This window comes from Carex rostrata, chromosome 4 (assembly GCF_964058835.1).
Source record: "Carex rostrata chromosome 4, lpCarRost1.2, whole genome shotgun sequence".
In the NCBI taxonomy this organism is placed as follows: domain Eukaryota; kingdom Viridiplantae; phylum Streptophyta; class Magnoliopsida; order Poales; family Cyperaceae; genus Carex; species Carex rostrata.
The window spans coordinates 488,365-500,362 of NC_135921.1; the positions used below are offsets into that span (position 1 = coordinate 488,365).

The following is an 11,998-nucleotide window of genomic DNA, read 5'->3' on the forward strand; positions in this document are numbered from 1 at the left end:
TTTTATAATTATATCATATTCAGGGGTGGATCCAAGATTTTGGTCAGAAGTAGACACAAAATATTGACAATAGTACAATATTTTTTTCTTGGTGAATCGGAGCGGAGTAGCGATAATATAGATCTAAAAAAGTTACGGCACGATTAGATACACCACAGTACAACACAGTTCCATCACGGCACGACATGACACATGTGGAGGCCACATGTTGTAACTCACGTGTCTCGTATCGTGACTATTCATGTGATGTGATTATATATCTTTCAAAAATTTGGCACAACACGATACATGGTCAGGTGTAAAAAGTTTCTAATTGTCTCAAAATATAGTAAAAAGTTTCTGAAAAATATAAAATTTGATCTCTAAGTATATTTTCATATGATAATAATGTTGAGTAATTTGAATTGAATATTTGAATTTTGATAATAGAAATACGAATCCAATACATGAAACGATCCGTACATTAATTGCAAATGGTATTAATTAAGAACCATGCATAGCCTGACTCTAAAATCTTGACTATAAATAGATGGATGCTTGAAGCAACTATGCACCATCTAGAGTGAAATCACCTGCAATATTGAGAGATGGCAAAGGAGGGGTGCTTGGTGTCATCAGTACCGTTGACAAGACGAACCGCAAATTATGCACCCAACTCGTGGGATTACCACTCCATTTCATCACCACAAAAAAATTACGTATGATCGATCTTTACAATTAAAACTGTCTTATCAATTCTAGTAGTTTTAATCACAATTAATTTGTATATATTTTTTCATTAATTATGTGGTGTGGTGCAACCTTACGTACGTACCAAGTCTAAATTCAAAATATGCATTAAGGCATTTCAAATCACATTGGAATATATATATATATATATATATATATATATATCGAGTGCATTTTTCATCTCAGTAGTGATCTATATATCGATCTTACACAAATTTTTTTTATAGGAAACACTAAAATTTAGTAAGTGTTATAAGGAGATGAAGAGCAACATCAGAAGTCAGTTGATGTATAAGGAGTCTCAGCTTCCTGCCAAGCTCAACTTGGTAGACACGCTTCAGCGACTCGGAGTTGCTTATCATTTCTCAGAGGAAATAAAACATATTCTTGAAGAAATGGTAATTAATAATGCAAAAGCTACAATATTGAAGAATGATTTTGCTTCTTTGGCTCTTCTCTTTAGGCTAATGAGAGAGAATTGTCATGAAGTCCCTCAAGGTATGCTATTCTTCTAATTATGTGTTGCCATTAATACCATTTTCTTTTCTTTTCTTTTTTATTAAAAATTGTTATTAATTACAAAGCTTATTTCTTTCTTTAATTATCTGACAGACATTCTGAGTACTATTATGAATGGAAACGTACAAAATGACATAGAGGCTCTCCTTTCCCTCTATGGCGCCTCATTTCTCACATTTGAGGGAGAGAAATTATGGGACGAACCAAGGGTATTTTCGACAAAACAACTAAATCAACTCAAGAAAACATGCATGGATGAAAAACTGAAGGGGCGAGTGGAGCATGCACTAGAGGTCCCATTGCATTGGAGGGTTCCAAGACTGGAGACAAGGTGGTACATAGATCAATGTCAAGGAAATCAGAATGTGAATCCTGTGCTAACAAAATTTGCAAAGCTTGAGTACAACAGAGTGCAACTTGTGCATCAAGGAGAACTTTCAAAGCTTACAAGGTACATATATATATAATATTCTGATAAATGCATTTATATATATATAAGTTAGATGAACTGAGTTTAATTTTATTTATTCATTTATTGTATTCTTCTATGAGTTAGATGGTGGATAGAACTGGGTTTAAGGGAGAAGGTGCCTTTTGCTAGAGATCGCTTAATTGAGTCATTCTTCTATGCAACTGGAATTGCACCAGAACCACATAACACATATTGCAGAGAAGTACTTACAAAACTGGCAGTTGTGATTGTAACTTTGGATGATGTATATGATATTTATGGAACCTTGGATGAGCTATTGCTTTTTACTGAAGTTATCCAGAGGTATAATATTTAAGAGACCCATTATACATGTGCTGTATAAATATCAATATTGTGATTACAGTTTAATTAATGTAGAAATTTAAATGAACTTCCAGGTGGGACGAGGTTGAAGCAACAGAAAGACTACCAGAATATATGAGAGCTCTATATGGTGTTATGTTCAATACAACCAAGGAAACAGCTTCTTATGTTCTTGCAAAACATGGCTGGGATGCTTCACCTATCCTTATAAAAGCTGTGAGTTCTTCTAGTTCAAACTTTAATTAGATCAAGTTCAGTTAAATTAATGTTAAAGAAGTTCATTTACTGTTACAGTGGCAGGATGCATGTGTTTCCTTCTTAACGGAGGCCAAATGGTACAAAAATGGTTATAAAGCGAAATTTGAAGAGTACCTAGAGAATGGATGGGTTTCATCGACCGCGCCGCTCTTGCTGACGCATGCTTTTATGGTGTTAGGGAACAAAACAACAGCACAAGCTCTGAATCTTCAAATAAAATATCCGAGACTGGTACAATCATGCGCAATGATATTTCGCCTCACCAACGACTGTGCAACTCATCATGTCAGTTATTAATTCATACTCCGGATCCTATTTTAATTTGAAGTTATAATTAATACTATTCCATACTCCTATTTTTGCCACTTATTGGAAATTCTTCTTCATTAGTTAATTAAAGAGCTTCTTAATTTACATATATATATAAATATAATTAAATTCCAGGCGGAGTTAGAACGAGGTGATGCACCATCGGCCATAGCATGCTACATGCAAGAGCAATTGTGTACCGAGCAACAAGCGCGCAAGGCCATTGAAAAGCTCATTGTGGAGACATGGAAAAAAATTAATGACGAATCTCTTGGTCATGGTCGCCATGCATTACCTCCACCGCTCATCAATGCAAGTGTCAATCTGGCACGCATGTCACATTGCTTATATAATGGTGGGGACGGTGTGGGTGCCCCGGGTCAAAGGATGAAGGGTCTTGTTAAATCTTTGCTGCTAGATTCCATAAGCATGGATTAATTATAATTAATTTCATGTACATGTATTAATTACATAAGGATGATTAATTGATGGTGTAAGTTCCACAACGTACTCGACAATTCAAAAACGTACGGATGATTAATTGAAAAAACATTGATGCTGTACATGTAGGTGCCATGCAAATAATAATTTTATTTAAACCATTTGGATGCAAAATACTTGCATATATTAATTGTATGTGCTGCCATTGTAATATTGTGTGGGATCATGGACTTTAGTTTGTTGTGTTGCTTGATTTACAAGTTTTGCGGTTAAGTACTGTCAAGTATCACTACTACTACAAAAAAAAACAATTTTTACCATTGCCCGTTTACTATTGGATGTGCTTCCACACAGATAGTGTTCGTCACCAATGACATCGCTATAATTACGTTGAACCTTTTACCATCAGTTGACATTTAACAAACCAATGGCGTTGATGCCCCCCCCCCATTTAAAATCGTTTTTTTTATCCAACCGTTAGATTTGATTGACTCTGCGACATCGGTTGGGCTATTACACCGATGATGTAGATGTGGTGATCTTTACCATCCGTGATGTAGATGAGTCATCAGCAGTAGTTTGATCAATACCAACCCTGGTGTTTTTTTTGAATTGATGGGCCATGCCTTATCTCTTTGACCATCCCTTTTGCTATTTCCATAAACTGAGCTCTAGCAGTAATGAAGTCGCACAAGGTCTGAAGTTTAAGCAGAGAAAAAGTCAGAGCTGATGGTTCACAATTCTCAAAGAAGAGACGAAGAAAGCAGAGAGCTAGTTAGTATAATGGACTGAGATACTTGGAGTGGGCTGGTGAGAGAGGATGGAGGGGGGGGGGGGGGGGGGGGGGGGGGTCGGGAGTTTTGATGGCTAAGGTTTCCCTCCCTCAGTATGATTGGATGAATATCAAAATAATATCTTATGAATTTAGCATTTATATTTAAATTTTAGGTTTCCAAAACTACGATAGACCGGAGTTAAAATCTGTCATTGTTTTCGTAGTTACTATATCTTGTATTTTTATCTTTAAAAATATAAAGTTTAAATAATCGGACCTGATAGAAGAGAGAGGTTAACATATTTGGGTTTCACTTATCCTATGTTCAAAATGTAATTTCTTTGTTCTGTGTAACTTTGGATTCTTGTATGAATGGAAATTGCCCAAGGGTGTGTTTGAAGCAAAAGCAAAAATAATCGGACCTGAACTGCTAAATATATTTACTATGTTAAAATATGCTTAATTTTTTTATACTAACTTTTTAAATATATACGAAATTGTTATTTGTGGATACAAAATTGTTATCAATTATTTAAGCTTTGAGATTCGTGCAGAAAGTATTTAAACGGTTGAGATTTTCGGAGAAGTGACGCAAAATATGAGATATCTCAGAGGATAGGAATTCCGGATGCGGAGTGCAGAATAACCGATTGTCCGTGCATCTGACGATGTGAACTTGGTTTAAATAGTTTCATCTTCAAAACTGCTAAATGACGAGTGGGCCAGACTGTTTTCCTTGTGAAACCTAAATCCACCATAGACATAGACCAGAGTTGCCAAAAGCGACATCGCTTCGCCAAGCTAGTACGGGCTACGGCTACAGCTCGGTCGAATTCTCCCTTTTTTACACTGCAATCTTCTCTTTTTTCTTGCACTATCGAGCAAATATGGCAGCTGCGTTGGATCTGACAGGGGTAATTCAGTCCTCCAGTTCTCCACTTACTGTAAGGTGGAAAACCAACAGGCGTTCGAGTAAATATGAAATGGTGTGCTGCTCCGCCGCAACTTACATTGCCGGAGATGTAGCTCCGAGGGCGACGATGGAGGTAGAACGCAGTGTCGTCCGACTCGGGATTCCAAGCAAGGGCCGTTTGTCGGAGCAAACCCTAGATCTCCTAAAGGTATTTCTAATCATCGATTGCGCCCCAAATAATATTAAACTTTTTAACAATGTATATTGAAATTTAATTAATTTTTTCGTTCTATTAAATTTGTATATTGTTCAGCTTCCTCATAAAATTAAAAATGCTAAATGTGTGCTTGTAGCTAGTGGTTAAAATTTCACTTTGTGAGTGCATAGATATAAAATGCTGAATGCCTGCTTGTAGCTTGTGGTTAAAATTTCACCTTGTCAGTGCGTAGACTTGGTTCAAATTCCAGTGACCACACACACATTATGCATTTTTCGTTTCAACCCCCAATTTAGTTCTGTCCCTGGTCACTTTCACTTGTATGTGTTGCGAGTGTGTTGTTGCTTTTCTCACTTTGTTTTCTCGAATTTCAGAGTTGCCAACTGACTGTCAGGAAGCCAAATCCAAGACAGTATACGGCTGACATTCCACTGGTAATATTTATGTTTTTGTTTTTGAATTATTCTGTTTTAGTTTAGTTAATTGTTGTATAATCTCTTCGGTGGCTGTTTGATTTCATTTTTTATTTTTAAGATTTTTAGTTATGGAGATATGTTGTAATTGCACTTTCAGTCTTTTCAATTGTCACATCAATCATAATTGGAGTAAAAAAGGGGACATTTTTTATTTTACCTGGCATTTAGCTTAGTAAGGAGTTTGACCCCTTTCAATTTGGCTAAACTAATTGAGATTTCAGTCTTTTCAAATTGATGGTGTTTGGGTTCATGCATAACAATATAGTTCATACCATTGCTGAATCTTCAATTTATAAAATTTAATTTGTTAGATCATGAAACTAATAATTGCTGATAGTTGCTATTATGCAGCTTCCTAACCTGGAGGTTTGGTTTCAAAGGCCGAAAGACATTGTTCGCAAGTTGCAGTTAGGTGATCTTGACCTTGGTATCGTAGGTTACGACATAGTCAGCGAGTATGGACAGGTAGACCCTTAAAAGAAGAGAAATAATGCTATATACCATTCAGATGCTGGTTCTGGTACCATACTGCTATTGACCAGTTTGTATCAGCCAGTATAGGTTATGTGTTTCTGTTCTTTTTTGTTTATTTTTTTCATTGTGTTTAATTGGCTATAAAGAGTTGAGGTCCAATTGCAGATAGTTGCTTTTTTAAAATCTGGTTCAGCATCCAGGATTAATTGCATGGTTGGTACCATGCAGTTAATATTAGTATTAGTATTATTACTATCACTTTCACTTTTATTTTTATTACTTTTATTTTATGACTACTTTATTATTACTTATCTTTATTGTTTGATTGTGATTGGGTTTCATTTCTAGCCTATCCCAACTCGTTTGGGACTAAAGGCTTGGTTGTTGTTGTTGTTGTTGTTGGTACCATGCAGTTACCTACTGTACATTATGTAACATATGAGATGTTTCTTTAGACATCATTATAATTAATTACATTCCTCAGGAGTTATCCAGCCATGTAATTAAAGAACATTTTGGTCTTTTTAAGTGCTTATCTAGTATATTCAGATAACAAAGTTATTCTTATTTTCATTAATCAGGGAAATGAGGATTTTGTTATTGTTCATGATGCACTTCAGTATGGAGATTGTCGCTTAGCTGTTGCGGTACATGAACTCTTGAATTGAAATAATTTACAATATTCACCTGTTTATTTTTCCTACATATCTTATTACTATAACGAATCTGTTATTTTAATCAGATTCCGAAGGAGGGTATTTTTGAAAATATAAATTCCATTGACGAATTAACAAAGATGACTCAATGGACAGCAGAGAGACCACTGAGGGTTGTCACTGGGTTTACATACGTATGCTTGTTTGCCTATTATATATTAATGTTACTAAATCTTCCTTGCCTTTATTTCTATAATTTTGATTTATATGTTCTATTTTTTCTTATATAACAGTTGGGCCCGAAATTTTTGAAAGAGAAGGGTCTGAAGCATGTGGCTGTTACCACAGCTGATGGAGCTTTGGAGTCATGTCCTGCTGTGAGTTCTTTCACAATATTTTGATAGTTTGAAGATTATTTTGAGGTTATCCAAACCAAATACCTTTTTAATTACATTCTTATGGCAAAAAACATGGTTATCTTCAAGACAAATATTGATACAAGTTATGTTGTTACACTGATTAATTTGTATCTTTTTTTTTGTCCGAGTATTTGAAAGTTTTATTCAGACGTATTCATGACCCTTTTTTTTGCTCCTTGTGCTTTCTGATGCAATAGATGGGAACAGCTGATGCTATTGTGGATCTTGTCAGCAGTGGTACAACCTTGCGTGAAAATAATTTGAAAGAAGTTAAAGGCGGGACTGTTTTACAAAGCCAAGTAAGTTCAATATTATTCAACTGTTTTCTTCATGATGTTATTTTAGTTTCCAATTAACAAGTTATATTTTTTCTAATGCAATGCTGCTGTTGTTTAGGGCTCAGACTCTCAAAGCAAATAAACAACTTAAATGCAGAAGTAAAATGAAAAAGAATAAAAAAGTAAAACTAATTTTCTGATTAGACAAATAAATAAACTTAGATATTGACATAAGAAAACTTTGTAGGCAGTGCTTATAGCTAGCAAGAGGTCACTGCGAAGCCGTGAAGGCGTTTTAGAGATTACACATGAGATGCTTGAGAGACTGGAGGCTCACCTTACAGCCACTGGAAAGATTATGGTTGGTTGATATGTTATTTTATGTCCTTTTTGTATTATAAGCCAAAATTGAATGTTTTCACGTCACTTCTATCAACCTTGTATAATTTCCCATCAAAAACTTCAAAGTTTTGTGCCCTTTGATATTTCCCTAAAACATGAGCCAAATTATAACTCGTGATTAGTCTTTGAAAGAAAAAGATAAATTTATCCTTACCTTGGTATTAAGGGTTACAAAGACAACTTAGTTGAGACTGTTTTTCTCTTTTCTGATGTATCTCCAAGGTTTAGGTTTTAACTAATTCGTTGCAATTCCTCTGACCAACATAACTGCTGCATCGCTCAAAACTCTTGTCGTGTGAAGAGAGGAAATTAGCAAAGGAGTTCATCAAAGTAGGTTTTGGTGCTTTTTCTGATATTAAGACTGATGGTTGAATCATCTTTTCCATTATTATTAAAAAGTAAATCATATATCTGTTTAATAAACTAATGTTATGGGGAAATATCAAAAGGATTGAAGTCTTGATGATAGTTATCAATACAGTTGTGATATTGTGATGGATAAATTTCTTGTTCTGAAGGTTGGGTGATAAATATTTAGTAAGATATGTAACAAGTGGTAATGGGGTATACATTCCATTTTACCTTGACATAATCACTACATACTCTTTCTTGATAACTCCTTGCTTTTCGTACATGGTTTCTTAATTGGTATAGGTAACAGCAAACATGAGGGGCGATACTGCTGAAGAAGTGGCACACAGAGTTCTTACTCAAACATCTTTGTGCGGCTTACAGGTATCATTTTCTCAAATAGACAAATAGCACTTTTATTCCCAGGATAGAGTACCACACTCTACAAGTCGAATTCGTACATGGTTTCTGTATCTTCTTTTAGTTGTAATTAGCTTTGTCTTTATGCTTAAGCCTCGATAAGCAAGTATAGGTGAAATTGTCAACAGTAGTGTTTTTTCGTGAACTCCTGAGTGTCTCAAGATTTAAACAGTAAGAGTTATTTTGGTACTTGACAGGTTGAATGGGTACCAAATGCTGAGATAAAATTCCAAAACAGTATATCTCACTGAAGTTAAATATCGTTAGTTAATATGTCATGCTGTGGCAATGTTGACAGGGGCCCACCATCAGTCCAGTTTACTGCCTTCGTGACAGCAAAGTAAAGGTAGACTATTATGCGATCAACATTGTGGTGCCTCAGAAGTCTCTTTACAAGTCAATCCAGCAACTTCGATCTGTAAGGAACTAAGGATACTTGACATTATATATTAAGTTTCTCCAATCTATCTGAATTACGGGGTTTCGTTCAATGGCTAAATTACTTTCTCTAAATGTGTTGGCCACCGTTTGCATCAGTCATTTCTCAGGTTTACGTGAATTCTCGGACTCATATCTGTTGAACCTAGTTCATCCTTGATTTATCTTCTACTACTGGAATTAGCTTAACATTGCAGTAAAAAATGAAAATCTGGTAATCAAACTGGCAGATATAATGTGATTGCCCTGCTATTTTCAATGTGATTAACTGATTTCAAGTGGGGCCAATTAGACCTTATCTAGAATGTCCTTTACCAACTTAAACATGTATGCATTGTCAGAGAATACTAAACATCTGCTAAATAATGTAATTTATTCACTGGGTAATATTTTGACAATTGTAGATTGGTGGCAGTGGAGTCTTGGTGTCTAAGCTCACCTACATATTTGATGAAGAGACTCCAAGGTGGCGCAAGCTGATCTCTCAACTTGGGATGTGAAAGAGTTCTTTCAGTTATGTTCTTTGTTGTTGTATTGTTTATGTTCCTCAAGGTGCCAAGTTATAATCAGCTCCTTATTTTATATCTAGTTTTATGTTATAGTTCAATAATGAGCCTTTTAGCAACTAGATAGTAAATTTTGAGATGTGAAAAGGGGTGGAGTTGGATGGAGCCAAAAGAGCGACTCTGCCATTTTCAATTAGAATTTATTTTCAGTATAAAGCAAGGAGCCTAAGCCTAAGATCTCTTTTTGATCAAAGTTGATATGTTTTTGTTATTACGTTTGAAATTCTCCATGCTAATACATTCTAGACACTCCATATAAAAAAGTTCTACCTGTTAAACAAATCAGCACAAGGAAATAATACTAAATTTTTCAGTCTGGCATTTGATCAAAAGAGCCTGGACAACATAAAATTTATGACACATTATTAGGCACTGAAACGATTGCTGCATGCAACAAACACGCTCTCCAGATGTGTGTGGTTCATTTAAGCTTCTGAACGTCTCAATTTTGAAGAATTCTCCTTTCCTAAAAATAATGTACCATTTCCATCAAAAGGAACAAGACCGGCTCAAATTTTTAACATTCCTGGGCCCATAAAAAGGAGGAGCACTAGAATTTTTAATCAAATCGCTAATGTTTATGGGATAAGTTATATTAATGTTTAATTTCTTTAACAATTGTAATCTATACCTCATAAATATGATAAGTTTTTGGGACATATATTTTATCCACGCCACATTATAAAAGTTCAATTTATACTGAGATAAATATTATTTATATTGGAGCGAAGTTTGATCTAAAGAATGCTCAACGAAATGGCCATACTGGTATTTGGGACCTTTCAGCTGGTAGATTTTGGTTCCTAAAATCTGATATTGTGCTCGTACCGAAATGTGTTGCAGTGTGGCACAATGTACAACCTAGCTAGTTGTGTTCTTGTCTCACTTGAAGTTTGGTGCTGCACATGATCTTAACTTTAATTAATTGCTAATCTTTGAATTGTTCATTCTTTTGGGTTTGGAATCAACCGTTTGATCATTTTGCTTCAACTAGTACAGTTTTGTCCTGACAAGTGCTGGAAATTAGTCTGGTGGATGCTGGTATAAGTATAATATAACTTATTTGTATAATTAATTATTAAAATTGTCATATTTGTTAACTGTGATATCACTTTATTAGACCTATTATTTCGACATGTTTCCATACAAAAATCTATGTTTTGAACCAACAAATGGTGCCTTTTACATTGAATATCCATAGAATGTGGTACTGCTATGTTTTGGTTCTTACTTTGCAGGAATCAGGCGAAAACGGGCAAAATCAGGGAAGTTACTGAATTCTGAGACATCTGACGCGACCCTCATCACATCTGACGCGACCCTCATCAGAGCTGATGCGACCCTCATCAGAGTCGATGCGACTCTCATCAGACCTGATGCAGGTCGCATCGCGAGCTTCCAGAGCAGACAGCAAAGCCCCAAGTCAGATCCGTTGCCTATATAAGCAGGTCCTATGCCAGAATTTGGAGAGCCTTTTCCCCCTTTACATTCCAGAACACTTAGAGAGCAGAGATCAAGAGAGAAGAAGGAGATTGAAGCTTACTTGAAGAAGAGGAGAAGAGAAGATTGCAAGATCCTCTCCAATCCACCTTGGATCTTCGAGCTTCATCATGATCTGCCTATTCTATCTCTCTTTTATGCTTTGTTTCATCATGACTGAGTAGATCTTTAGTTCCTAGGGTTAGGATGTAGTCTCATAACTTTGTCTTTGAGTTGCATGTTGATTTGATCTAAGTTTGAACTTGTGTGATTCTTTGTTTGAGTATTCATTGATTGCTTGATTTTGATTGCTTGATTGATTCTTGATTGTCTACTGTTAGATGTCTATAGCATCTCTTCTAGTAATTTGACCTTGATGTTTCTTGCAATTGAGATTTAGTATTTGAAGTAGATTTATGATCAATAGTAGCCGAGAGGTGAATTTCCATAATTGAAAGGTTGTGGATACTTCTAGCAAACCAGACAATCAATTTAGGTTAGATACCAGTAGGTGAGAGCCACAGGTCGAAGCCTCGCACAAGAAATCAACTTAGATACAAACACATGTTAGCTCTGCTCGAGGGCCATGCGACCCGCATCAGAGATGATGCGAGTCGCATCATACGGGTCGCATCAGAGATGATGCGAGTCGCATGATAGGTCCAAAGAAGGCAAAGTTTGGGATGAAACCTGAAACCCTGGGAGCGCCTTTTATCATTGTTCAAAACCAAAACCTTTAATTGCTTTCATTTACTGTTAATTGAATTGACACCCGAAATTAGGAAACATAAACAAACCAAACCCAACTTTTCACACTTCTAGTACCTAACTCGGATAAGTAAGAATTTAGAACTCGAATTGGACCGTCCCTGAGGATCGATACCTGATTTTACTATACGAGCAGGGCTGTGCACTTGCAGCCTTAATCGAGAGTAACTCAAGGTTTTAAACTGGTACAGTTAGCTGTACCTGAAACTTTGTAGCATACTTTTGTAAGCGAACAAACTGAAAGTGATTTTGTGATGTGTTTGTGTGCAGCAGAGATATCTTATTGGTTGTCATCCCTTTTGCTATTTTATGCT

The 11,998-nt window shown here is 35.7% G+C and overlaps 2 protein-coding genes across 3 annotated transcripts; both read left to right on the top strand.

Annotated features, from left to right (window-relative positions):
* The first annotated feature begins 559 nt into the window (after positions 1-559).
* LOC144553386 (alpha-terpineol synthase, chloroplastic-like) lies at positions 560-3,067 on the top strand. The gene is made up of 7 exons (XM_078301525.1): positions 560-698; positions 957-1,227; positions 1,342-1,699; positions 1,805-2,023; positions 2,119-2,260; positions 2,339-2,587; positions 2,747-3,067. The coding sequence occupies exons 1-7, from the start codon at positions 588-590 to the stop codon at positions 3,047-3,049; spliced, it is 1,653 nt and encodes a 550-aa protein (XP_078157651.1). The 5' UTR covers positions 560-587; the 3' UTR covers positions 3,050-3,067.
* Positions 3,068-4,536: 1,469 nt separating this feature from the next.
* Positions 4,537-9,593, top strand: LOC144552574 (ATP phosphoribosyltransferase, chloroplastic-like). Of its 2 annotated transcripts, none has more exons than XM_078300554.1 (11): positions 4,537-4,948; positions 5,332-5,391; positions 5,785-5,898; positions 6,489-6,554; positions 6,650-6,757; positions 6,857-6,940; positions 7,180-7,281; positions 7,508-7,621; positions 8,317-8,397; positions 8,732-8,851; positions 9,276-9,593. In XM_078300554.1, the coding sequence occupies exons 1-11, from the start codon at positions 4,715-4,717 to the stop codon at positions 9,369-9,371; spliced, it is 1,179 nt and encodes a 392-aa protein (XP_078156680.1). In that variant the 5' UTR covers positions 4,537-4,714; the 3' UTR covers positions 9,372-9,593. The 2 variants fall into 2 exon arrangements, with proteins under 2 accessions (XP_078156680.1, XP_078156681.1); XM_078300555.1 differs by having other exon boundaries at positions 4,700-4,948; positions 5,771-5,898.
* The last annotated feature ends 2,405 nt before the right edge of the window (positions 9,594-11,998 follow it).

What these genes read in the sequence shown, in the direction of transcription:
- LOC144553386 (XM_078301525.1), top strand. Translation starts at nt 588, where the DNA reads ATGGCAAAGGAGGGGTGCTTGGTGTCATCAGTACCGTTGACAAGACGA. An exon ending in TTTACTGAAGTTATCCAGAG is followed by an intron (nt 2,024 to 2,118) that starts GTATAATATTTA and finishes ATGAACTTCCAG; the next exon opens with GTGGGACGAGGTTGAAGCAA. An exon ending in CACCTATCCTTATAAAAGCT is followed by an intron (nt 2,261 to 2,338) that starts GTGAGTTCTTCT and finishes TTACTGTTACAG; the next exon opens with TGGCAGGATGCATGTGTTTC.
- LOC144552574 (XM_078300554.1), top strand. Translation starts at nt 4,715, where the DNA reads ATGGCAGCTGCGTTGGATCTGACAGGGGTAATTCAGTCCTCCAGTTCT. An exon ending in AAACCCTAGATCTCCTAAAG is followed by an intron (nt 4,949 to 5,331) that starts GTATTTCTAATC and finishes CTCGAATTTCAG; the next exon opens with AGTTGCCAACTGACTGTCAG. An exon ending in CTTTGGAGTCATGTCCTGCT is followed by an intron (nt 6,941 to 7,179) that starts GTGAGTTCTTTC and finishes CTGATGCAATAG; the next exon opens with ATGGGAACAGCTGATGCTAT.